Raw genomic sequence first — 27,754 nt, forward strand, 5'->3', positions numbered from 1 at the left:
CACTAATTTACAGACTGGAGAAGGGCTACAGAAGTACAAGGAGAGGGATTAATGCTTAAAACAAATTGAGGGAATGTTGGCTAATTAGGAATAAATGTAAGGGAACTTGAACAAATTCCCTCTGAAGGCATCTGGCCTCGTCTTTTCCTCTCAAAGCTCAGGAAGTGATTGCGGTCCCTGTGTCTTTCTGTAATATTTCTAGATTGCGTAATACAAATTGCTATACACTGATCATTGCGAAAGACTAGAAAAAAAAAAAGACTAAAAGAGAGACAAAAAAAAAAGTTATGACAATTTATGCATGCATCCAAAGGCGCAAGCCAGTTGCTTGAATCGCACATCCCTCCGTGTTAAAATGCCCCACGTTTACAATTTTCAAATTAATTAGCATTTCTGTACACACCCAATCAGTGGAACATATAACAACGTAACACTATAATTTGAGGAGTACATTCTGGAGCATCTTTCAGATTCTGAGCTGTCATGCACAGAACCAAATAAATACTGTGACAATAGTGGCATAACGTAGCAGCCACAAGGCAAAAAAGAGGGGAAACAAGCTCTCCATAGTCATCTTGCTCCATAAAAATGCATCTGGACCCCATGATCAAACAGAGAGGCAGGTAAAGCATCAGTGATGGAAAAGCAATGCGACAGCATCACAATGGCTTCTGTATACGGCTGTTAGACACGAAACGATTGGCAGAACTACATGGCATGTGTATGTGTGCAGTTCAGTAACATCTCAACCTCTACTGGCTAAACAAGAGAACTGCGTGAAACTTAGAGCTACAATAAATATGGCCTTGTTTTCACTGTACATCAACTGTGAATACTGAGGTTTAGCAGTCTTAGCCTGTTCATCAATCAGTGACAATCCGTATTAGGGCAATACTTTGACAAAACAAAACTAGATGACTGCTTGGCACAAGGTATACATCTATAGAAAGACTGACCAAAATGCCCTTACTCCTGTCCACAGAAGAAGAAAAAAAAATGTATTATGAGAATTATTCAACGCTCAGGGTGTTCTACTAACCCAATGAACGGAGATAGACTTATTTGGTCCCGATTTCTTGTATAAACCTCCTGCACAGTCTACCTTTGGCTTTCTTAAAGGGATAGTTCACCCAAAAATGAAAATGTGATGTTTATCTGCACAGACATCATGGTTAACATGCTACTAAAGGTACTAAATCATACATAAAATGCCCTCCCTATTTGACCTGATAAGACTACACCATAAAAAGCCTTCAGGAACAAGACTTTTCAATTGCTAAAGTGTGGAGGAACAGTAAACGATAAATCACAGAAATGGTTTTAGAGGGATAAAATGGTCTGAAATGAGATGGTCCAAGTTCTGTTCTGTAAACTAAATACACGACATTTCCACAAAGCTCTCGTAGCCCAAAACCCCCACCTGAGCTGTTTGTGAATTCAAGTCCACCCGTGCAGACTGGCAAAACATAAAACAAGGAGAGTGATATTGCTCTCTGGTCACTTGATAACTTCATAATTTAATTTTAAAGCAAAATAAAGGTTGTTAAATGCCGAAGAACATCTTCCTGAAGCTCAGACAGAGACTACTTCAATGGGATCTCCCATACTGCCACCTGCCTGTCACAAAAACACACAAGCACATCCTGGGACGTGTCAAACACTTTAGTCCATCAACTCGGACAGAGGGAAGAGAAAGAGCAAGAATGCAAGACACGCAATTAAAAAGGCCAAGCCCTCATGTTAAAAACATACTCGTATAGAAAAAAAATGACATTATGAAAGTTTAAAACGTTTAAATAATAAAAAATAATCTGAAATGAAATAAAGATCTGGAGTGAGATGCTCTTTGAGAGCAGATCAGCTGCAACGTTTTTCTAACCACACACACACACATTTATATATATAAGCCAGAGAGATACAGTAAAGAAAAAGTATTATTACTCCATAAATGTTAACCTGGAATCGGTTTCAAAGTGATGAACGATACAACCCCCCCTCAATTTTGAAACATTGGCCTTTGTCGTCCACCCAAACGCTGTCCTCGAGTCTCGCGCAGCATCAGAACCCCCCCGCCCCGTCCGCAGGTTCAGATTGTAGCGAAGCAGATAATTGTTCGTTTCTGTCCGTGAGCCAAAGCTCCATCACGCTCCGCAAGCCCCTCTGCCACTCGCGCGGCCCTGAGCGGGAGAGAGTCGCAGAGAGAGGGAGATCTGTCCGAAAACGCTGGCGATGACGACTTCCTTAGAAACGGGTTTCACGGCAGTCCTTGACATCATCAGCTGTGGGACCCTTGTCGCTGGCCTTGCGTCCGCTCCGTCCATCTGTCGCACGCTCATCCGCTCGGGTTACGCACGGTTGTCGGCGCTGACGCGAGCCCTACGAAGCCTGCCAGAGAAGAGAAACACCACACACGTCAGAACTCAACCATTTAGCCTGACTTCTGATCATCAATATCAAAATCTGGTCCACATTGTCCAGCCACTCAAACAGGAAGTGACCGTCTGAACCTCACCATCAAACCAGCCACAGTTACGAACCCCCGCATTTTTGGAAAAAAATCTATTGTAGTAACTCTGATTTCAGATTTACCTGCATTAAACATCAAACAGTAATAGTAACATCATATCATATAATAGTATCGATCTCAAACTAACAATCATGGGGGGGGGGATTTGGAAAATTGATAGCTGAGCATCCCAATAGGCTGAAAAGAAAACAAAACCAGATTTTGCTGATAGAGGACAGGTAATTGAGTAGACAAGTGTCACTCTTTCAGAAAATGATGCAATTTGTTAACCAAGCCTCCACAGAGATGCAGTTCAGAGACCAAACGTGTGCAAAGAGACCGGGTCATATCAGCCAGCAGTTACGTAATCAGATTACTTTTTCCAAGTACGAGGGAGTAACACATTACCTTTTAATTTACAAGAAAATATGAGTTACTTTTTCAAATAAGTAAAACTTTGTTTTCCCATGAATTGACCTGCAGCTCTCCTGTCCTCATGATGAGAGAAATCAAGGCGTTGTGTTTGTTGTGTGAACATGATGTTACTGTAGATCTAGACTAAATGTGAACATGCATTTACTCGTCTCACTCGCACAGAAACAGATTCAGTATTCCTCAAAATAAATAAAAACAGTCAAATGCAAACTCAGAATATGACGCAAACCTGCAATAATGTTAAATAACACAAATATCCTTTATGTGTTTAATCCCATTAACCAGTGTCTTTGCTGCTGACCTTCGATAATCCAATTCAACCGCACTAATAACAAAAATTTATTTTTTTAATTGCTGAAGAGAGTTGAACTTTCTTCTCCTGCGTCTTATTCTTCATGCAATCCAGAACAACAGCAGAGCAGAAAGGTTTGTTTGAGCCAACCAAAAATAGATTTTTTTTATATTAAAAACAAGCAAGCCCAGCCCAGATGAGCAAAAGTAATGCAAAAGTAATAATGCATTACTTTCCATAAAAAGTAACTAAGTAATGCAATTAGCTACTTTTCATTAGGGAGTAACGCAATATTGTAATGCAATACTTTTAAAGGGGTCATATGATGCTTTTTTAAAGATCATTATTTTGTGTATTTGGTGTAACAGAATATGTTGACATGCTTTAATGTTCAAAAAACACATTATTTTTCAACCAGCAGTTTTACTTCTGGTAAAAGATGGCAGAAAGTAGAGGAAAGAATGTGATTTATGAATATATTCCCATCATTGTTCTGGATCTTTGTTTCCCGTGCAGTATATTCGGTGGCAAAGTGACTGGATTTGGCAACTGAAAAAAAAAAAACCACTGAAAAGTTCAATATACATCTGAAAAGCAGCATGCACATTTCTGGTTAAAAATGAACAGACACTTAAAACAGGAAGCATCGCCACTCAAATCGGCAGTGAACAAAACTAGTCAAAGCTAGTCGACAGTCGAGTAAATGCTGGCAACCTCTTGAAGTTATTCACAAGTGACCGATGAACAGCACATTGTGTGAAAGAAAGTTTTCTTGCTTGTGCCAACTGAAAACCTACACGAGAAACACCATGAGCCAGGAGAGACTCAGTACTGAACATTAAACGGGACATTCATGTAGATTTGGATAAGTTAAAGGGATAGTTCACCCAAAAATGAAAATTCGGTCATTGATTACTCACACCCTCATGTCGTTCTAAACCCGTAAGACCTCCGTTCATCTTCGGAACACAAATTAAGATATTTTTGATGGAATCTGAGAGCTGTCTGACCCTCCATAGACAGCAAGGGTACTACCACCATCAACGTCCAGAAACGTAGCAAGGAGATCGGTAAGATAATCCATGTGACATCAGGGGTTCAACCGTAATTTTACGAAGCTACGAGAATACGTTTTGAGCACAAAAGAAAAAGAAAAACGACTTTATTCAACAATTCGTCTCCTCCGCCCGCATCACCCTAGCGTGTCATGCGGATACGTTGTTTTCGTTCAAATCAAAGCGTAAACGATGTAAACAACATATCCGCATGACAGCTGACACAAAAAAGCATACGCAATTTACGTTCAGTGGATATTCTCCAAAATGGCGCTAGGGTGATGCGGAGGAGACGAATTGTTGAATAAAGTCGTTTTGCTTTTCCCTTTGCGCTCAAAAAGTATTCTCGTAGCTTCATAAAATTACGGCTGAACCCCTGATGCCACATGGATTATTTTACCGATCTCCTTACTACGTTTCTGGACGCTGATGGTGGTAGTACCCTTGCTGTCTATGGAGGGTCAGACAGCTCTCAGATTCCATCAAAAATATCTTAATTTGTCTTACGGGTTTGGAACGACATGAGGGTGAGTAATTAATGACTGAATTTCCATTTTTGGGTGAACTATCCCTTTAATTTCAGTTAATCGCTCTGATGCCGTGTCTGGTGGAAGCCGTTTAGCCCTTAACTAAGTTAGGACATTTTGATACTTACAGCAGTTCTTGTTAAAACTTCTGAGAATAATTTGCTGACGCAGGTACAAAAAGACTTTTTTTGTGCAGACTCAAAAGTTAAATGTCGTAAAAATGTAAATTGAACATCTTTAAAACAAGCGTACCTCCTGCTCTCGTGGTCCAGCAGCGTCTCCTGGGACACTCTGAAGTCCTCCAGCGGGGACTGGTAGCGGGCCTCGAACGAGCCCTCCCGCCCGTGGTATCCCAGAGCCTGGCCCGGAGACGAGGGCAGGGGGGACGTGGAGGAGACGGAGCTGGTGTCCCCCGTACGCTCCCGGCCCACCTGCATGGCTATGGCCCCCGCCGCCGAGAAGGGACTCAACATCTCGCCATTCTCATGCTGCAGAAGAGAACCAGGTTGCCATCACGATACAGCACACTCATTTAAGTCGATTAATCAAGGTACATGATGCGCACCCTTCCTCTGACGATGTCCATGTGCACCAGCAGGGACGCCAACTCCAGATCCTCACTGTAGCTGTTCTTGAGCGGGACAGACCGGTAGCCTACAGACATCAGTGACATTGTTTTTTACATTCCTTAAAGGATGAACTCAGGGGTGTCCGATTCTTCTCCTGGAGGGGGCCGACGTTCCTCCTGAGTTCAGCTCCAACTCGTCCTGGAGGTTTCTAGTAAACCTTGATTAGTTGCCAATCAGAAACGTCCAGGCAGGTGTGTTGGGACGAGTTGGAGCTGAACTCTGCAGGACCGAGTTTGGACGGCCCTGATTTAGACTAAGTAAACATTCCCTTTGAAAGCACAAAGGCGCTCATTTTTTTGGCGAGCCGTACCGGTTTTGAGGCAGCTGATGGGGAACGTTGCCTGGGCGAGAAAGTTCTGGTCGTTGAACATGTCGATTTCATAGACCACGAAGCGCAGGAAGGCAAAGGAAGGATTGCACACGGTGAATCGGAAGGGTTTCCTGGGCCAGGTGGGGTTCAGACCGTTGTCCGCTGAGAGTAAAACAGGTAAATCTTTTAGTGATACCGCTTACCCCCACAACATTTGTTCTTAGGTGGTGGTGTTGTTGTAGGAGATGTTTGCATCTGCACCTCACCTTCAGAGTCCGTCCTCTGCTTGGCGTTGTCATATTCTGCTCCACAAACTTCGATCTCGATGAGAGGGCAAACGATACCTCGACCATGTTTGGGCAGGTGGCGTGCTCCCAAAACCTTAAAACACACCAACGTTCAGTTCAGTCCTTCATTTGCAACTATTTGGTCACTCTCACACGATCAGTATTGGCTGATCACCTGGCGAACAAAAGCGCAGTCTGGAGAACAAATGCTGTATGTGTCTTTTAAAACGCCGGGAACGGCATTCCCACTTTTTATTACGGATGGATGCGCTTTATTGGCCTTCTTTTGGACTACTGAAAAATAACACCCATTCACTGCCATTATAAAGCTTGGAAGAGCCAGGATGTTTTTTAATATAACTCCGATTGTATTCGTCTGAAAGAAGAAAGGTGTATACACCTAGGATGGCTTGAGGGTGAGTAAATCATGGGCTAATTTTCATTTTTGGGTGAACTATCCCTTTAATTCAAAGGGAAAACATTAATTTTTTAATTTTCTTCGTTTACACCCTATTGACAGATATTTCTTTTTTAAAAACAAACTCACTTCATTTTCTTTAATTTCTCAGACAACAAGACTTCACATGTTCAAACTGCATCTCAAGTAAATGTATCTTGATTTAAGGATGTTTGTATTGGAAAACAAGACGAAATTACTGAGGAAGATATTCATTTTCTGCACACTGCACTATTAGGGCTGTCAAAAAAAATTATAATTTCGAATAGTCGTCGAATTTAAAATAAAAATTCACACTCGAATGCAAAAACGTTGCATTCGATTTTTAAGTGTGCGTTAAGGAGGCAGCCTTATCAGTGGCGCACGAAATGCGACGACGATGTAAGTGTCGTTGCATTATGTTTTTGTTAGCCTATCCAGTTGAAGCCACTAGATGCGGCGCTGCTGCGTTGTTCATTTAAAATATTGCGGAAAAAGAGAACATCAATGCGGAGATGTTATTTACATCAAAACTGAAACCAAGCCGTTCACACAGAACACATATTTCACGCATTTTCTAGAGGGACATCTATTACTGTTGCACTCGCGTCTCGCACAAAGGAGCCACATGTTTAGAAAGCCATGTAAAATTAATGCAAGTTTAACTTTGAAAAAAATCCCACTGCATGTTATCTTATGCTTTGAATAAACGTGCATTAGTAATATTTTGCTCGATGCGCCCTCTTGTGGCCTCAGGAGAGAAGCCAAAAGCTATTTTTCACCATAACTGAAATTATGCATTTTAAATTTGAATATAATTAAAATTTTGATAATATTTAAGTACAAAATTCGAATTTAGTTTTTCAGCCATTCTGACAGCCCTACAGTGCATACAACATTCAGTGCCATGATTTCATGAATTTAAGGCTTTCTGCTCTGACTTTTTAGGTCTTAATTAGTGGAAGGGCAAATTTGGACCCGGAGAGACCCCATCTAACGGTTGGGTTGTAGTCCGCTGTAGTGCAGCATGCATGTGTACCTCTATGCAGACTGTGATGGGCTCCACTCCTCTCAGAGAGTGCCGGTCAAACGGGTCGAAGGTGTCGTCTCTCATGATCGACGGCTGCAGCACGTAACCGCTCCTGCCGTTCAGCATGAAGAGCGCCTGATTCATCTGCATGGGCTTATCTGCAGAGAAACGGTCACACTGTTCAATGCCAGGACGCACACAGAGGAGGAGGAGAGAGAGCTCTGTGCTCACCGGCGGTCTGGAAGTTAAGGGCCACCAGCTGACTGCCACACAGCCACATGGGTAACGGGTCGTAGTTGGACGAGTCCAGGCGCTGACCGCGAGGGTAGATCCGCGAGAGCTGCAGCCGGTTGTACTGCAGGAACTTCTTTCCTTTGATACGGTTCACATACTTCTCCGCTTTGGTCTCGGGAAACGAGGACATGTCCCGGAAACAGGCCCGCTCCGTCCCGATTTCTGTAAGAGACGGAAGATATCTTAGGGTTTATGTTGAGGAGCTACGGACCCAAATGCGTACTGTTGGCGCGTGTGTAGGAACAGGTTTGGGCAACAGACCACCATGGGAAAAGGGTTTTCTGTTTTTTTTTCTGGTTGGGACAAACTCGCGGTGCTATGCCAATACACTAAACTCAACCCTGAGTTGAGCATGTCACTATCAGCATGTTTATAACAATAGAGAAATAAAACGGTTGTAGTCCTGCACTCATTCTATAATGATAGCTGGTGTGATTTTATACAACGTGGTCAAGTTTATATAAAGTCCAGTTCAAGTTTCAAGTAAAATACATCCGCAGTAATGTATAGATATGGTGACTATCTGATTTGTATGCACTGTTTATTTGGCTATTAAGTTTCCCAGAGAGTGGGAAACTAACTAACTAGACCAATTGTGTGAACCTAATTGTGAGTGTATAAAAGTGTTAAGAGAGATGTTTTAATATCTTGGATTTGATCTTAAGTACAGAATGATTATTTCCATGTGTGCCATTAACATATTAAACAGTGCATATATTTATTTACTAATACATGTAAACATTGCTGTTTATGTCTATGTATTGTAATAGGTTGTGCAAAAAAAAAAAAAAAAAAATATATATATTTATACTCACTCATGTCATTTAAAGGCTGTTTTATTATCTTGAGGAACACAAAAGAATATGTTACTTGATTGTAGAATGTTTGTTTTGGTCAGAATTTTTAAAACAAAAAAGAATGACCTTCTAATTAGGTTATTATTAATGGGCGAAAAACAAACAAACAAACAAAAAATGTTAAAAATAATGAGATATATTTTTACTATATGGCTCAGTCAAAAAGTGAGTCAGGACCAGTTTTATTTTAACACTGGTAATATTTTGAATTTGATTTCATTTTTATACTTTCGGTTTTCATTTTTATTTATTTTAAGTTTTAGTAATTTTGCTGTGTTTTTGTCTTTATTTTGAATATGTATAGTTTTCATTAAATTTTAGTGTATTTTGTTTTAGTTATGGTAGTACTTCAACTCAAACTTGTTTTTTTTTCAGCTAGTTGCCAAGGCAACATTTCTTATTTGTGTTTAGTTAAATTTTTTTGTAATAAGTTTAAATATTAAATTTTAGTTGATGATTTTATTTTTTTTTTTCACGTAATGAATTTTTAAAAATGTTTTTTTGGTTTAGTTAATGATAATAACCCTGGTTAGGACATGATGTGACAAGTTGTGGAATCAGATTTCCATGAGGCATCAGTAATATGGAGTTGAAAAACTGTTGGACGTCTTACTGTCTTCATCAAAAGGAACCGGTCGGCAGTAGATGACGAGGTCTGACAGCTCTAAAGCAATCTTCTTTCTTCTTTCCATCATTTTACCCTCCTCAAGCTGACGGAGAACAAATAATCATTAGTCATAAACAATATCATACAGCCTACGTGTCCAAAAGCAAAACACATTCTTAGGAAACTGCATGCATCATTTGATCCCTTGATTCGTAAGCGCAGGCATTCAAGAAAGCAGAGCAGAGGTTTGGTAACAGGTGGTGACAGGCAGCTCCTGTTTTACTGGAGAGGAGGGTTGTGTCGGTGAGGAAATTTTCCCACCAGTTAATCGACGTGTGACAACACCGGTAATACCGGTATCACCGCGGGGGCAGGAGGAGATATGGTATGGTAGCTGACCTTGGCTTCAGAGGTCATGGTGACCTCGCGGATCTTCATCACCCAGTCCTTCAGCTCCTCCTGTGAACTGGCTGCGATGTCCAGCACTGGGCCGGTGCGAGGTGAAGCCACAGGGACCAAAGAGAAGACGAACTGTCTGCTGCCCTTCCCTTCAGGCCTGACCACTGCAGGAGAGACAACATACACACAGCTCAAGTCAAGACAACATCAAACAGCATGCAACTCAGGGCTGCCAGGTCTGTCAAACAAAACCAGCCCAACTGCAATTCAAAACCAGCCCAAAAGCTATTTTTCTGCGGTCTTCCCCTCTGCTGGGGATCCCCTCCGTTAAAATAGTGATCCGGGGAGTCGGGGGAGATCGCTTTAACCCGCAGCAACAGTGAAAAAGTAGCCCAACTCAATTTACCGCAATCAACATATTTCTGTTCTGAAACAGGATGCTCAAAGAGGGGGAGAGTGTATGGCAGCACAGTGACTGAACTGAACTTATGGTCAAAAAAAGTCTCGTATATGAAAAGGCGACAGTGGAAAAATAAGAGGGTTTGGTGACGTTAGCTGGGAAAGAGAAAGAAAGAAGAAGAAAGAAGAGATAGATAGATAGATAGATAATCATTAGTTGAAATGAACATTAACTGAAATAAAATATTAACAAAATAAAATACAATAAAATATATACATATAATAAACTATTAATTTTATTTATTCAATTCATTTTAGTTTACAAAAAAAAACTTCATAAATTAATTAAAAAAAACTAATAGAAATCACAAAAACAACTAAATTGCTAAAACTTTCACTAAAATTAAAATGAAATTAAAATTTAAAAAATGAACAAACTAAAATAGTATATAAATGATACTAAAACAGTTAGGGTTGAGCTATATTGTTAAAAAAAATACAGTATATCTCTCATTGCAATACATGGAAAAAAATAATAAAATAAAAAATAACAATTATTACTTATTATTATTATTAGTAGTAGTAGTATCGATAATAATAACAAAATTAAATCAATACTTAATTTATTATTAATTAATAATTATTAATTATATATATATAGAGAGAAATATTTAGATATTTATTTCTGAATTATTAGGTAAAAAGCTAAAAAACTAAATTAATCACGTTTATTTTAAATCTTCAGGCTGCTCTAATCTAAATTCAAACATAATGTGTGTGTGCGTGTGTCTCTGTAAGGGCCTCACACAGCGATGTGTTGATGAGTGTGTATCAGGGAAGAGGAGCACACACACACTCACCGATCTGACAGGAAGACACGTCCACACTTCCTCTCAGGAGATCTCCCAGAGGACTGTTCTCTGTGGCCTGCTGAGCGAGAGCGAGAACAGGGGTAAAGGTCGGAGCCCAGAGCGCCTCTGACACAACACAACAACACACACGCTCAACTCACAGATCTGTCAGGCTCCGCAGCCGTCGGGCTGATTTCCTCCACGTAATTCGCAGGGAACCACAGCTGCTTCTTGCCGCCATAGTCTCCCTTCCACCTGAGCGGAGAGCACAAACACACGGTTACTTTCAGGCTCCTCGTGGTCTCTGTGAACCAAATCAAGACTGAACACACAAAGCACCTAACGCAGGTAAAAACAGGCTTTGGCAAGGAAATTAGACTTTCTGGCTAGTGAGATATTAATGTTAGAAAATCAAATATTATATCGATAACTATATTATCGTCCACAACAGTGGACAACACCGTGTTTATTATAAGCGCACTGCAGTTTTATCATCTGCCACTTTAAAGTCAGGGCGATTCTGATTGGCTCTCAATGTTTTTATCATTCATCAGCTGGAAAAAGCTGAAAATCATTCCAATGATATAGTTCCTCTGTGTCATTATCGTTATTGTTATGGATTGGACTTCACTGAGCTCAGATTCAGCACAATTAGATTTATTGATATCATTATCGTTATAGGCGTGAGATTAGACGGGAAACACAGGAGGACAGGAACAGCACACAAACCCTGCTCCAGACCAGCTGCTCACACGCTAGCTTACTTACAAAGAAATCAATAAAAAAACTACTTTTGATTTTTTTTTTTTTTGAAGACGTTAATACTTTTATTCAGCAAGGATGAATTAAATCGATCAAAAGTGACAGTAAAGACATTTCTAATGCTACAAACGCTGTTTTGTTTGTTTTAAATAAATGCTGTTCTTTTAAAATTTCTATTCATCAAAGAATCCTGAAAAAATTAAATGTATCACCATTTCGACAATTGATAATTTTCAACATTGCTAATAATCAGAAATGTTTCTTGAGCAGCAAATCAGCATATTATTATGATTTCTGAACATATATTCACAAAGAAAACAGCTATTTTAAATGGTAATAATATTTCACAATATTACTGTGTATTTGATGCAGCGTTTGTGAGCAGAAGAGATTTGTTTCAAAAACATCTTACCCAAAAATCTTACCAACCCCAAACTTTTGAACAGTGGGGTAATTTTAGGGATGTCAATATATTAATCAATTAACATATCATGAAATTAACTGCAATCTAATTAAATTCACAGTTGACAGCATACCAATATTTGCTGAGAAAAGGCCCCAAATAAAGATAATTGAAAGACATTATTATAACACTTAAAAATGTGACAAATATTAAACAAGCAATTTTAATATGTTATTTTTATACTATTTAGCATATTTATTAGCCATTGTATATTACCACTGGCCATAACATAGAAATAATTATCTACCAATAAAGCTTCCTGGGGCTTTTTCAAACCATTTGACAGCAAGGATGAATTAAATCGATCAAAAGTGACAGTGAAGACATTTCTAATGCTACAAACGCTGTTTTGCTTGTTTTAAATAAATGCTGTTCTTTTAAAATTTCTATTCATCAAAGAATCCTGAAAAAATTAAATGTATCACCATTTCGACAATTGATAATTTTCAACATTGCTAATAATCAGAAATGTTTCTTGAGCAGCAAATCAGCATATTATTATGATTTCTGAAGGAAAGAATATCGGCCGATATATCGGTATCAGTCTTTTTTTACTCCCTAATATCTTAATCGCTGCATTTCTTTTGTCCCAGAAAGATGCAGTGTTAACCCTAACATTTTATTTTAAGATTTAACATTTGTAGATGGTCTAAAGCAAAAGAGTTGTAAAAATTCTGAAAATCTTTTAGAGCTTATGATTTGTTTAAAAAATAAAACCTATTACATATTAATGAATAAATCGGTATATATAAAACTATTTAATTTACAAGTGTCATGTTTGTGATTTTTTTCCCATGTAAGCTATAGCTTCTTAAATACTGCTTTATTTAATCAGAAACAGTCTAAATGTTATTTGTGTAGGCTATTTTCCTTTTAATTTAATTAGAAGAAGGCCAACAGCGCCTCCTACAGATTAAAACTCGGGCGTTAGGACCCGGGGGAGGCTGTCACTGCTGCTGCACGTGCTATTACCGTTTACTCTATCACACACCGAACGCGTCATTCTGTACGTGCTTTCACAGATTAAATGCAGCAATCCAAAACAGTGAATCTAATCATCATTCCGACAAAACTTTGCTTCAAGAATGAGCCACACTGCTGACCGCTAGCACACCCTGAGCACATGCGAGTTAACGTATTCCTCTTATCGGCAAGACATATCAGCATAATTTTTCATAGCGGGACGATGCCAATATTTACATTTAAAGCCATTATCGGCCGATTCCGATATAGGTCCAATAATATTGTGCATCCCTAGCGCTCATAGCACGTGCCCTTCAAATGCACGCACAAATGCAGTGGCGCACGCTGTATATAATTTCATAGAAATCAGAAAAGGTAAAGAGTTATGAGAAACTATGATGCGTGTCAGATCCGCGGCATGTTCAGCAGCAGCCAAAATAACCTCATAACAGCTGCTGTGATGTCTGTTCTTCAAAGAACAAAAGAAAAAGAGAGGAAATCAATCACTTTTGTAGCTTTAAAGATTCATCTTAATTTAGAATTTAGTGTTTGATAACTTTATGCGATTGCTGTATATTTCCAACTTGCTGAAGGGCACAGGTAGCTAAATATGGCATTTATTATAATGGGTTTATGTGAAGATTGTTTTCATTTCACTTAAATTAGAAGTTATTTTTTAAAGTCTGTTAAATGTTAAAATTGATAGCTCTCAATTATACTGTAATGTTGAATGATTAAATATTAGGGGGGGGGGGGATCATAGAGACATCAGTAGTATTCATAAATCATAGCCTTTTGAAGGTTAATTAATGATCAAATTACACCAAACCGGGATTCCTGTTTGTCTGTCCCCAATGATTATCAAGACTTCGAGTTATACCATAAAGGCACTTGACTTTTAAAGACCCTGAATTGAATAAAACTGAATTTTCTACAACTCGCGGGGGACCCTGAAGCTACTCTTATTTGAGAGCAGCTGAAAGACCATTACACTGCAGTCAGGTTAGCAGTGCTGCTGTTATTCCTGAGATTGTGTTTTCCTCACCTCTCTGTGCTCCTCCTCATCCTCGTTCCCTTGATTACTTGACGTCTCTTCAGAGTAATAGATCTTATTGCTGGTCAGAACAAAGAAGTGAGGATACCACTCCTGTGAGGACAACAGTGAACATCCACGATGAGCCTCAACAATCTGCCGTCAGATTTAACGTCTCTAAACGAGCAGATGAAGGTGAGCTCACATGGTTGATGGGATCCTCCAGGTACAGGATGCCGTTCTTGATGGAGTTGCTGATATCGTTCTCAGAGTAGGGCGTTGAAGACGAGACCTCCTCGTACGCACTTCCCTCAGCTAATTTCTTGTGCTGAACACATCAATCCAACAATTAATGTTCTTAGCTGAGAAAATCTTAATGATGGCATTTCCTGCCATGTAGCCAATGGGCTCTCACCTTGATCAGGATCTTCCTCTTGAGCTGATTGGGTGAGGGGAGACCGTCGGCTGAGATGTCCACCGCTTTGGTCAGGAGCATCTCTCCAAACACTTTCTTAAAGTAGGTGGCCATGTTTCTCTGCTGGACAATACTGCAGTGGTCCTCGATGGAGAGGATGATGGGATAGCTGCGTGCAAACACCAAAGTGTTGATGACTGCATAACACACATTCAGAAGATTCCCTTATCAAAACATCACACAGAGAACTGGTGTGTGCAGACGCCACACTCACTCAGACGTAACGAAGGCGTGTTCTTTGATGGTGGAAAGCACATCGTTGAACTTGATCTTGGTGGTGAGGGTGTGACCGTGGTAGATAACAGGCATCCCATCAGGACCGTCCCAGCAGTCCACTGCAAAAAAAAAAAAACACACACACACACACGTTACAGCCAGCTGCCAGACACACAACAACACACTTACAGGACACAGATACTGCCGCGTCAGTCTAGTCACATAGTTCTAGTTCTAAAAAATAAATAGTTCTTGTCAAATTTCAGTTTCTAAAATAAATAAACAATTGTTTTACATTTCTGCACTTTTTGTTTGCATGTTTGTTACTGTACATGTTTGTTAAATAAAAAAAGCAAACAAACAAACCAAGAGCAGCAAGCCAAAAGAAGCAAACTCATGAAAAAAAACAAACCAAACAGAATTAAACAAATGAGAAGCAGCAAATAAACCAAATAGAATTAAACAAAAATTACACAAATGAGACAAACCAAGAGAAACAAACACATGAAACACACAAATGAAACAAATGTACAAAAAGCAAATAAACCAAACAGAATTAAACAAAAACCAAAAGAGCCAAGCAAACAAACCAAAAGAAACAAACACTCAAATGAAATGAAGAAACCAAAAGAAACAAACACATGAAGCACATAAATGAAACAAGCAAATAAACCAAACAGAATTAAACAAAAATTACACAAATGAGTCAAACCAAAAGCAAACAAATCAAAAACACATGAAACACACAAATGAAACAAACGAACAAAAAGCAAATAAACCAAACAGAATTAAACAAACAAAAAACAAAAGAACCAAACAAACAAACCAGTATTTGAAATTCAGATTTGTTTTGTTTTATCCCAGAACCTAGAACAATAAACAGCAGAAAATGCATGCTATTATTTATCAACTAAAAAAATTTTTAATACATTGTGTCATACTAGTGCAGTCTGCTAGTTTTACTACCGAGAGGAAAAGGTGAAAAAAATTAAATAAAAAAAACGATTGTAAGATACATTGTTCAATACAAAATAGCTGTATTATCAGCATGTTAGTTTCTAGGTAAAAAAAACAGAAATATTTTGCATATAAAGCATTCGTGTAACATTAATAATGGCTGGCTGAGCGCTGCGTTGAGACTCACACTCGATGCATCTGCAGCCCATCCGCAGACAGCGGGCGTACGCCTCCAGAGACGACTCACTGGAAAATTGGTCTCCCGTCAGATAGCTAAAAATACAAGCACACACGTCAGGGCCTTTCTGAGCTCCTCCATAACACACATCAGCACTGACACACACCTTACTCTCAAGATCAATAACCTCTCACAGTTACTACAGCTCATGAACACCGCAAATATATTCTTTACAAACACGTTAAAGGATTCTTTCCATTCTGTCAGTCTTGAACGGTTTCCCCTTGAACGACAACAGATTCATAAGGTAGATTTTTGTGTTTAACCGGTGTAACTAGATTAATTGTTCTGAAGTCACGAAAGAAACCAAAAGGTAGCATTTAAAATCAATTATGCACTGAAAGCAAACAGTACACAATGTACCATAGTAACACTTCATCAGTCTGAAACGTCATATTGTATGAAAACATATAGAAATCTCTCCACTCATCTGCCCTTTTCAGATTCAGACGCTCCCCTGCACGTTTACAGGTTACTGACAGATACACAATACACTTTCACAGATGACTTCTCTTTGTTCAAGTTGCATATTGTGTTGGTTGTTCAACATTATATTTTAGTTTTGCACATTAGTAAGCCACACCTCTGAAAGCATGTGTACGTCAGTCAGACATCTATTTGACGGGTTCATTTTCATATGGCAAGACATTCATGATATAGTGTGTGTGTGTGTGTGTGTGTACACATATATACATTATGTGTACACACACACACACACATACATATATATATATACACACAGTATCTCCCAAAAGTGAGTACACCCCTCACATTTCAGCAACCATTTTATTATATGTTGTCAAGGGACAATACTATAGAAATTAAAATTGGATATACTTTAGACTAGTCAATGTGCGTGCAGGACAGTAAATCTGTACTGCTATACAAGCAGCACATTGACTACTCTAAAGTATATCCAAGTTTCATTTCTATAGTATTGTCCCTTGAGAAGATATACTAAAATGGTTGCTGAAAAGTGAGGGGTGTACTCACTTTTGTGAGATACTGTATATATATATTTATATTTATACACATTTATTATGTCTTTGGGAATAAGATGTTTGTACACAATAAGAACGTAGGAGTGCATCATGAGGAAATACATTCTAACAGGGAAGATTTTATGTTAACATGATTATTGTTTCTCTTAGAAATCTGTCCAAAACCTTTTCCCATTATCCAACATGTTTGTTCTTTAAGAAGGAATCCTTTGATACTCTGACTAACCAACCAACCAAATCATTTTCCAGCATCTAAGATATTGATTCTTTAAAGGGGGGTTCATTTTATTCTCGAACTAACTAACTGACTAACCAACTCTTTTCCCCAGCATCTAACACTTCTTCTTCAAACAGTTATTTGAGGGGGATTAATTTTATACTACAACTATCCAACATACCAACAAACTAACCAACCAGTCCTTTCCCCATAATCTATCATTTTGGGTTGAGGGGGATTCATTCAAGACGGTAACTAACAAACCAATCAAACAGCTCCCCCATCACCTAAAATTTTGGTTGTGTGAGAATGATCAATTTTATACTCTAAATAATTGACCAACTAACCGACCAACCAACCCCCATCACCTAACATTTTGTTTCTTTGAGGAGGTATTCAATTTATACACTAACCAGCTACTTAACCAATGGATAACCAACTAACAAAATGGATGAATATAAATGATCCAGAGACCACACATTACTGTCCTTTGTCTGTCTGTTGATAACTTATCTGGAATAGTTACTTGATACCTTCAGAGAGAGAATTTTAATAAACACACAGCCTCTTGATTAATCAGCACTGGATGTTACTGAAACTGTCTGGATGTTAATGAAATTGACTGATACTGAAACTGACTGAATGTTACTGAAAACGGATGCTACTGAAAACGCATGTTACTGAAAACAACTGAATGGTACTGAAACTGGATGTCACTGAAACTGACAGGATGTTAATGAAACTGCATGTTACTGAAACTGACTGGATGTTACTGTGAAAACGGATGTTACTGAAAACGCATCTTACTGAAACTGACTGGATATTACTGAAACTGCATGTTACTGAAACTGACTGCATGTTACTGAAAACGGATGTTACTGAAAACAGATGTTACTGAAAACAGATGTTACTGAAACCGACTGAGTGGTACTGAAACCGGATGTTACTGAAACCGGATGTTACTGAAAATGGATGTTACTGAAAATGGATGTTACTGAAGCCGACTGAATGGTACTGAAACCGGATGTTACTTGTTAGTGAATGTTAGCATGTTAGTGAAACGGCATGTTACTGAAACGGCATGTTACTGAAACCGACTGAAAGGTACTGAAACCGGATGTTACTGAAACTGTCTGCATGTTACTGAAACTGCATGTTACTGCAAACATACTGAAAATACACAAGAGCAGCAGACGGACTCCAGCTGAATCGAGTCCATTTCTTGGTTTTGTTTTGCTCACATCAGTGTGCAGTTTAGAGGACGTACTGGCCACGCATCTACTCACGTGTTGTGGGACGAGGAGATCCAGTAATGGGACAGGGGGTTGTTCATGTCCTCTGGCCTCACCTGATCGAGCTGCACGTCCCAGATAGTGTTCTCTTTAGAGAACAGATACGTGAGGAACTGAGAAAGACCGCAAAACATAGAACATGATGTTTACGTTAAAAAGCAAGCAAGCATGAGTTAGTACTCTGCACTGCTCAACTGTCCAACACTAAAACGGTCTTTCATGAAAAGAGTACAAAATAGGACATGGAAGTCCATGCTTCTGGTCTTTTTCAACAAAGTGAAGGAAACATTAACTAGAAAAAATGGTTCTTAAAAGACAGGAGGTCAAAATATATATTAAATAAGCCATTTTGTTTTCTATTTATTTTACAAGAGTTCATATATTGTTACAAACCGTTTAAAAATAAGCTTTAAAAAATTGCAGTCAAATCTCAATATTTATGTAAAAATCTCTACTCCAATTAGTACAAAAGTGGAACATGTGTCAAACACAAATTTATATAAACAGTTTGCTCAGGGAACCCTCAATATTAACCACAGGCAATAAATCATTCAACATGAAAACAGTATAATACAATATAAACTCCATCTTTTTCATGAAACTTCAATATATTCATATACCTCATTTAAATAGTTATTTTAAACAGCAGATGGAAATTCAAACACAACTAATTAAGGTCAGAAAGAGGCAGATTATGCACATCAAACAAAGATCTGAGGTCACACAGCAGGAAGTGGTTAAAACGTGCAACTGCACATTTATGGGTTTCATTCCCAGTGAACTTAAAAAATGTGTACCCAGAATGCACTAACCACTTGGCATTCATGTTTATGTAAGCATCACCTCGTCTTGATGAAAGTATGGCTGCTCGATCTCTCGTAGAGGATCCTTCAGGTAGTGGAGCATGAACTCCTGCACCTTATTATTGTCTGTAGCCCAGAGCTCCTAAAGACACAAACACACACACACACACAACAACGCATAATTACACAAACCAGACGTTATTTACACGTTAATTGTAATAACATGAGAAGTGAATATCTAACCTTCTGATGTTCAATTAGGAAGTTCTGGAAGTCCTCCAGTGAGATCTTCTGCTCAGGTCTCTCAATAAGCCTGTAAGAAACACACAGATCAGTGTTTCAGCATCACATACGGAAACCCAAGAGATGTTCTGGGATGTCAGATAAAATACAATAAATGACCATATACCAATAGGTATAACTGTGCACAATCAGTAAAAAAATAAATTAAAATAAAAACAAAATAAATACATCATAAAAAAATAAATGAATAAAAATAAAACAAGGTAATTGCATCTAACAATTTTAACCTCACAATTCTGACTTTTTTCTTCAGAATTGCTTGATGTAAACTCGCAACTGACTATATGCACGGTTACTTGCTGGTTTCAGATAAGCCAGCTCAGTCATTTTCAGTCAGCTGTCAAAATCAGTTGTGCTATCAGGGGAGCGTCCTTTGCTCGGTTTCTCTACATAATCCATTCACAATCTGAAGAAAAGTTTTGATTGTCTAAGAGGACCAAACGTCCAAAAGTGAATCCGCTAAATTGTGCCGCGACTCATTGCTGTGATTGACAATGATAAAGCAACAGATGGAACAAAACATCTGACGAGCCGCTGTCAAAAACAGAGCTGTGCATTCAGTGATTCAGACTCAATTCAGAGTAACAAAACTACAGCAGCAGCAAGTCTGTTTTACAGTTAAAGATAAAACTTAAAAATGTAGTTATTAAATTAAATCAAAAAAATATTTCAAAATATATAATGCATTATTATTTAATTAATTTAGTTATACCATTAATAATTAAGTTATTTAATTTGTAGTTACATAATTTGCCCTTCTAGGCTGTTGGTGTCTGGGCTTATTTATTTAATTATTTATTTTTTAAATGGCATTAGACTTTGTGACTTCCTGAACTTGCTATACTTTATACTCCAGTACAGTAAAATTTGTTATAATAGTCATTACATAAATCCAAAAGCAAGACATGAAAAAAAAAAATCTAGGGAGTTGAAATGGCAGCTGAGCTAATGAGTGATCCTCTGCTGCCATCTACTGGTTATAATGCTAATTTCATGTCATTTTCATCTTAAAAGTCTTTGTTTTCCGCCAGGAGACACATTTTTTCATGTCGTCTTCATGAATGAAAAGTGATTTTTACTGCACAGCTGTAGAGTTGAGAAATAATAAAGGCTTTAAAATGTTATCAGTGTTTATGTAAAATGTGTTCATGACTATGAAGGTCAGTTATTGATTCTCAAGGATATCATTATGATGTAATTGACGAGATAGCATCACTAGCTAGCTAACGTTAGCCGAAACAGTTACGATAGTGTTTAGTTGTCAGCATTTACGTCTCTGGGTACTCCTGGGATTCGCAGACTCGGCATATCAAATTATATGTCGTTATATGTGGTTAAATAACATGAAACTGTATGTTAACGCCGGTAACTATTTACGGTGTTGCAATTATTTTGTTTCTCAGTTTCTGACGAGCGAGGCAGGAGAGGTTTCTGTGAGGGTCTCAACCTATATACAGTATATCACAACACCAAACGAGCTTCACCGGAAGTTTACGAGCTGGCTTATCTTTATGCAGAAGCTCTAAAGAAAGCGCATTTGGTCAATTATGAGAAAAAAAGTCAGAAGTTAGATTGAAAGGTCGCAATTACCCATTTTTTTCCAGAGGCTTCCACAAAACCCCAATAAATTCTTGTCAGCCCTACATTATATATCCCTAAATATTCTGTTTTACCTGTAAATGAATCATACTGTATTATGGAAGTTTAATGTGTTGTCAATGCCATTTCATAACATCTGTAAATACTTCAGCTTGAAAATAAGAGAGTGAGTAAATACCTCTGCAGCAGTGGAATCTCCATCTATAAAAACAACACAGAACAAAATGCTTATTATGTGAATAATACAATTAATACCTGATGTAAATGCACCCATTTCACAACCACTACAGTAAAACACCCAGATTAACGTCTGGAGCTCTAAACCTGAACCATATATAGGCCCGTCAGACGCTAATGAACTGATGTGATGAGATATCAAACATCCACACAAGTGATGCACTACACACACTCACACACTCTACACACACACTCTACACACACACTCACTCACTCTACACACACACTCACTCACTCTACACACACACACACACACACTCTACACACACACACACACTCTACACACACTCAATCACTGGTCAGCTATCACACACACATACTCTCTCTACACACACTCTACACATACACACACACTCTACACATACACTCTACACACACACACACAGGTTTAAGTGCAGGGGTCATCAGTGCCATCTGTCTGTCTGTGTGTGTGTGTGTGTGTCTGTGTGCTTCAGTGTGGCCTAATGGCTTTTAGCCCATGGATCTTGCGGCTTTTTAAAAGGCCAAGTATTGACGTGAAGGCCATTTGAGAAGCGGGCAAACGGGGACGACTGATGGGGTTTAAGTGGCTCTGAGGAGGGCTTCACCTCTTGCCCCGCTCCACCTACATATAACTAACACACACACAAATAAACGTGTGACTTACTGATTTCTGTGCGTCAAACATCAGGCTGCGGTACAACTGCGCAAAATGACTATATGATACATCTCCATTCCTCAGCTCTCCATCCTAACCAAGATATTATATGATTAAAAATACATTTTAAAACTTAAAGAAACATGCTGCACTTTTCCAGTAATTACAAATGTCGTGTTAATACAGATGAACAAATTCACAGACAAAATAACTACAAAGTATAATAAACAAACATTATGCAATAAACTATTAACACTTCAGTAATGTGAGAAACAGTGCATGCAGCAGTGGGTTTGTTACCGGAAGTTTCTCTCGTAAGAACCTCATATTGGGAACTCTGTAGTTGACCTGGCACAGCATACTTTTCAGATCCTTACAGGAAATTCTACAGAAGAACACAAAGTGTTTTGGAACGTGGTTATAAATCACACGGTGACGTCAGTGTCAGGTTTATGAGGAAGTTCAGCACTGTTAGCGCTTTCGTCAATCCGGCTGATTCCTCTCATGTGTTTTTTAAGTTAATAATAAATTGTTGTGGTTTACGGTTCAAAGGTTTGGGCTCAGCAAGATTTAAGCAATTAATACTTTTATTCAGTGAGGATGCATTAAATTGATAAAAGTCACAGTGAAGACTTTCACACCGTTTCAAAAAAATGTGCACTTCTAATAAATGTCGTTCTTTTGAAGTTTCTCTTCATCAAAAATCGTTAAATGTATCATGTTTCAACAAATATATGAAGCAGCTCAACTGTTGATAATAATAATAAATGTTTCTTGAGCAGCAAATCAGTATATTAGAATGATTTCTGAAGGATCATGTGACACTGAAGACTGGGGTAATGATGCTGAAAATACAGCTTTACATCACAGAAATAAATTACATTTTAAAGTATATTAAAACAGAAAACAGTTATTTTAAATAGCAATAATTTTTCACAATATTACAGTTTTTTTCTGCATGTTTGATCAAATAAATGCAGCCTTGATGAGCAGAAGAAACTTCTTTATAAAACATTATAAAACAATCTTACTGGTCCCAAACTTTATTTATACACACACAGAGAGAGACATTGTCAGTATGTACAGGTGAAGAAGCAACTTTCCATCGTGAATGGAAAAGATCATTAATTTCTACTGTGTACGTCACTTACCGTATTGTCCCGAATATAAGACTATATTTTTTTCTTGGAAATACATCTGAAAAAACGCGGTCGTCTTATATTCAGGGTCTAGACTTTGACATGTCAATAATACACCCACAACAATAGGTGGCACCAAATACGCATAAAACGAGTGTGCCATGAAATACGTAATGTAATGCGTGTTGTAAAGATCGCGAGTAAAAACAAAAGAAGCAGAAAAGCTTACAGCTGCATGAGTCGTGACTGTCACGTTAGCCTGATGGCACCAAACTCTCTTTGTGATTTTAAAACGTAAGACAGTACCCAGATTTGAAGACTACAGTAAGATTTAACTTCTACTGTTAATAAGATTTTGGTAGGCTACTATTAGATGGATAGCCTAAATGTCCTAATTCAGATGGGCTACCTGTTTTTTTTTTTTTAATGGTATATCAAAAAGTGTATATTTTTTAAATGTGATTGTTGGTACATTTTACCAGTTTTTACCATACTTTCAAAACAAAAATTAAAATAGGAAAAATATGCAATATGAAAATAATTGAAGACAAAATGTGTTTTACTGAGAAAAAACAAGATTTGGTTTTTAAAAAGCCTTTTTCCAAAAGGTACATCTGGAAAAAGGGGGGTCGTCTTATAATCAGGGTCGTCTTATATTCGGGCCAATACGGTATTTGATTTAGTCACGTGTTCTGACAAGCTGAAAATTGTCATGTGCCTCCACACGACCACCATTTCATCTGAATACAACACCTCACACAAAGCTCATGTGTCTTTCAGCCGCTCTCACTGTATTTACCTTCAGCGTGTGTGTGTGTGTGTGTGTGTGTGTAGGAGTTCCGAGCTTTGTTTCCTGCTGCAGGATGTGCCGTCTCTGAGCTCTATTTACCCAACAGGAGTGTGTGTGTTTGTGTGCGAGTGTGTGTGTTTGGCCTGATAATGCCTGGTACCTCTGAGTCAGCCATTTCTACCCTTAAAACATACACCTTAACACAGACATCTCGCAAGAAAGATGAGATTAAAATAACCGCTGCGGCAGGAAAACAGCTCAGTATCTACTGTATCTCTATAGAGCTTGTTATTTCCACAAGCTGTATGCACGGTTACACTGATATGAAACATACCTGTCTTCCCTGCTGCGATCCACTGCGTAAAACTGTTTTCTCAGCCATCTAAGTTCAGCAAAAGAACAAAGAACATACAGGTTACTTTAACGTTCACATCTGCGATTGTACGGGCCGAGCTGATTTCAGGCACTTTAACACTTGACATATGTGAACTCCGAGCTTAATGGTTTTCATCAATCAATATCTGCAGGGAGGGGTGCATGTAGAGGTCAAAGGTCACCTTTCTATCTGCAGGGGTGTGGGGGAGCGTAGCGTATCAGACACCAGCCAGGTCAAACCCTTCACCCACATGACCATCTCCTCGTCTGAGGTCGCTGAGTGCACAGACCGGAGAACACCAGCATGAATACGTGTGTGTGAGAGTGTGAGCGTGTGTGTGTGTGAGAGAGTGAGTGTGTGTGTGCGAGTGAGTGAGGAGGTGAGAGAGGAAATCAAACAACAAGGGTTAAACCGCACGGAAATACGGTGAGATCTTTTGATATAGCAGGAAAGAAACTAAATTATTTTGGTTTTTACTAATGTATCCTTAACGAGTGTGAATCTTTGGGTTGACGGGGAGCAATTTTTGGTAATTCAAAACAATTAAATTCAATATATACACTACCGTTCAAAGGTTTGGGATCAGAAATTTTTTTGTGTTTTTTAAAGGAGTTTTTTCTGCTCATCAAGGCTGCATTTATTTGATCAAAAATACAGGGGAAAAAAAGTAAAATTGTGAAATATTATTACGATGTAAAATAAGTTTTTCTATTTTGATATACATTAAAATTTAATTTATTCCTGTGATCAAAGTTGAATTTTCAGCATCATTACTCCAGTCTTCAGTGTCACATGATCCAGAAATCATTCTAATATGCTGATTTATTATCAGTGCTGGAAACTGTTGTGCTGCTTCATATTTTTTTGGAACCTGTGATACTTTTCAGAACTGTTAACGACAACAGCGAACAAGGGGAGGAGAACGTGAGCACTGTGCACTGAGTGCCGCTCTCAGCACCGTCAAAATAAAAGTCCCGCCTTGAACGCATCGGCCAAACAGGAAAACTTATCGGCCGATGCCGATATTTGCAAAATGCTAAATATCGGCCGATATATCGGCCTTGGCGATATATCGGTCGACCACTAGAATTATTATTATAGTAGTATATTATTAGTGTATTAATGTGTCCTTTTATTATTGCTTGTTATAATATTATTATAGTGTTATAATAATATTATAACAAGCAATAATAAAAGGACACATTTAATTTATAATTTGTCTTAAATCTCATTTTGTTAAAAAAAAATTGTGAATCAAATCGAATCGTGAGTTGAGTGAATCGTTACATCCCTATTGATAAGAGTCCTGGCCTGAAGACGTCTACATGTCTATATTCCGTTATAGTCATAGCGCTACCTACTGGCAGCAGGAAGTTTGGCACATAAGTAAGGGATAATGTACATCCAGTCGGTTGTTATTGCAGAATAACCCCCGACAGGGTGATCAGGACTCCGACGCGAAGCGCAGATGAAATATTTGAACACAAAGCTTCCATGAACACAGCAGTTGCAAGCAAGCGGCAAGTTCAAACTAGACAGACATTTAAGGGATACGGTGCAGTCAAACCACTTATTACACAATATTTGACCACATAAATAATTATGGCGATAAAAAGATATTGATTTAAGATGAAAATGTTTTAAAATCTTACCAGTTTGTTAGTTATCTTATAATCCATTACAGCGTACAAAACAATCGTCGCAAAACGGCAGCAGCTGCGTTTGTATGAAACGAGAGAGCGAGTCCGCCATACCAGGATGACATTAAATAATTGTACACGTAATATTGAATTGAGTTTTATTATTTTATTAGCCAAACAAACACAAAGCTTCCACAACTGTTCCTAGCAAGAGTATAGCGCTGATTTCAGTTACCCGGATGAGCCTGTGTTATCAGCTTTTACAGGTTGTTATCGAGGGATAACAGACCTCAGAATGTCACAACTGACCAATCAGAATCAAGCATTCCACAGTAATAAATGACTTTGACATATTCCTCATATATTTACCACTTTGAATGCATATTGCCCACCGTTCACGGTTTTCCTGAGGCCACCGGGTGAAGGTGGCTCCAGGTGCGAGGGCCCTTTCAACACGGGTTGCAGCTTTAATTTTACATTTATATTAGGGCTGCACAATAAATCGCATGCGATATTTAATGCGCATCTTGTCAGTAATATATGTTCATATATATAATACGTTCATATATATTTGTGGTTTTGCACAGCTTGTCAGTGAACAACGGCTCTGTGTAGTAAATGCTGCTTCATGTGAAAGCCCGCACGTGATGGAGATTTACAGCTGATTACAGAAGCGGCTTTACTGACAAGATGCGCGTTAAATAATCGCATGCGATTTATCGTGCAGCCCTAATTTATATTCCACATTTAGCAGACACTTTTATCCAAAGCAACTTGTACTGCATTCAAGCTTTACATTCGATTAGTTTAAGAGAATGAAACCCATGACGTCGGATTGCTAGTGCTCTTCAGTCTGAGCTGCAGGAAAGCTACTTTTATTCTTTCATAATTACTATTACCGCAAGACCACATATGTATAAAAATAAAAAAAAGTTGCCAACTAAAAAAAAATGACAGCAATAAAAACCATGGCACTAGGAAAATTTGATTATGACACGTTTGACACATTTCTATGGTCCCAACATGGATATTTTGGACATGCGCCATGGTAATTACTAGGGCTGCACGATTTATCGAAATATCGCAAATGTAAATATCGCAATATGCATATCGCAAGGGCTGACTGAATAATTTTAATAATAGGCTACTTAAATCAAAACGTTGCAAAAGGTCAAAGTTTTAGTTCGATGCATATAGCAGAGAATTGCTTGACGTTAAAAAGAGTTAAGTGCAATAAGTTGCAGAAAACAACTCTTTGCCGTCTCGTCTTGCTGTCTGACTCACACCTGAAGCGCACGCACAAGCCGCATCTCGTGCAGCATCTCTTCTGTTCTGCCGAACACGTGCAAAGCGCGCGCACACACACACACACACACACACACACAGAGACGTGTTTCAGACCAAGTTGATTCGTCTTTCGCATCTCCTCATGTTTGAACAGACACATACACACAGAATTATGTCAATAGTACCCGTCTCGACGATCATTCTCGTAAACGCAGTCGGTTATGTTTTAAATGAATGTAAACAGCTGAGAAAGAAATCGGATGTGTATCATTTATACTGGATCCGTGCAGTCGGATTTAAAGGGACAGCAGCCTATAAATACGTGCTGCTGAATATGTCACTAATGTTAAAGGGGTCATATGATGCGATTTCATTTTTTCCTTTCTCTTTGGAGTGTTACAAGCTCTTGGTG

At 38.5% G+C, this 27,754-nt stretch overlaps 1 protein-coding gene across 1 annotated transcript; it reads right to left on the reverse strand.

Moving 5' to 3' along the window:
* Positions 1-1,165: 1,165 nt before the first annotated feature.
* LOC107713547 (1-phosphatidylinositol 4,5-bisphosphate phosphodiesterase gamma-1-like) lies at positions 1,166-24,721 on the reverse strand (the record flags this gene model as incomplete). Its single annotated transcript, XM_016519096.1, has 25 exons — positions 1,166-2,385; positions 5,068-5,303; positions 5,381-5,469; positions 5,755-5,916; positions 6,021-6,135; positions 7,517-7,665; positions 7,739-7,963; positions 9,272-9,368; positions 9,665-9,828; positions 10,924-10,990; positions 11,076-11,169; positions 12,213-12,221; positions 14,122-14,249; positions 14,341-14,463; positions 14,551-14,719; positions 14,825-14,945; positions 15,971-16,056; positions 18,526-18,644; positions 19,375-19,476; positions 19,578-19,647; positions 21,415-21,437; positions 22,120-22,203; positions 22,411-22,495; positions 24,374-24,421; positions 24,597-24,721. Coding segments are annotated over 25 exons (2,730 nt in total), but the record flags the coding sequence as incomplete, so codon positions are not given.
* Positions 24,722-27,754: the final 3,033 nt, after the last annotated feature.

Source organism: Sinocyclocheilus rhinocerous, unplaced genomic scaffold (assembly GCF_001515625.1).
Source record: "Sinocyclocheilus rhinocerous isolate Xijiao unplaced genomic scaffold, SAMN03320098_v1.1 scaffold1049, whole genome shotgun sequence".
Taxonomy (NCBI): domain Eukaryota; kingdom Metazoa; phylum Chordata; class Actinopteri; order Cypriniformes; family Cyprinidae; genus Sinocyclocheilus; species Sinocyclocheilus rhinocerous.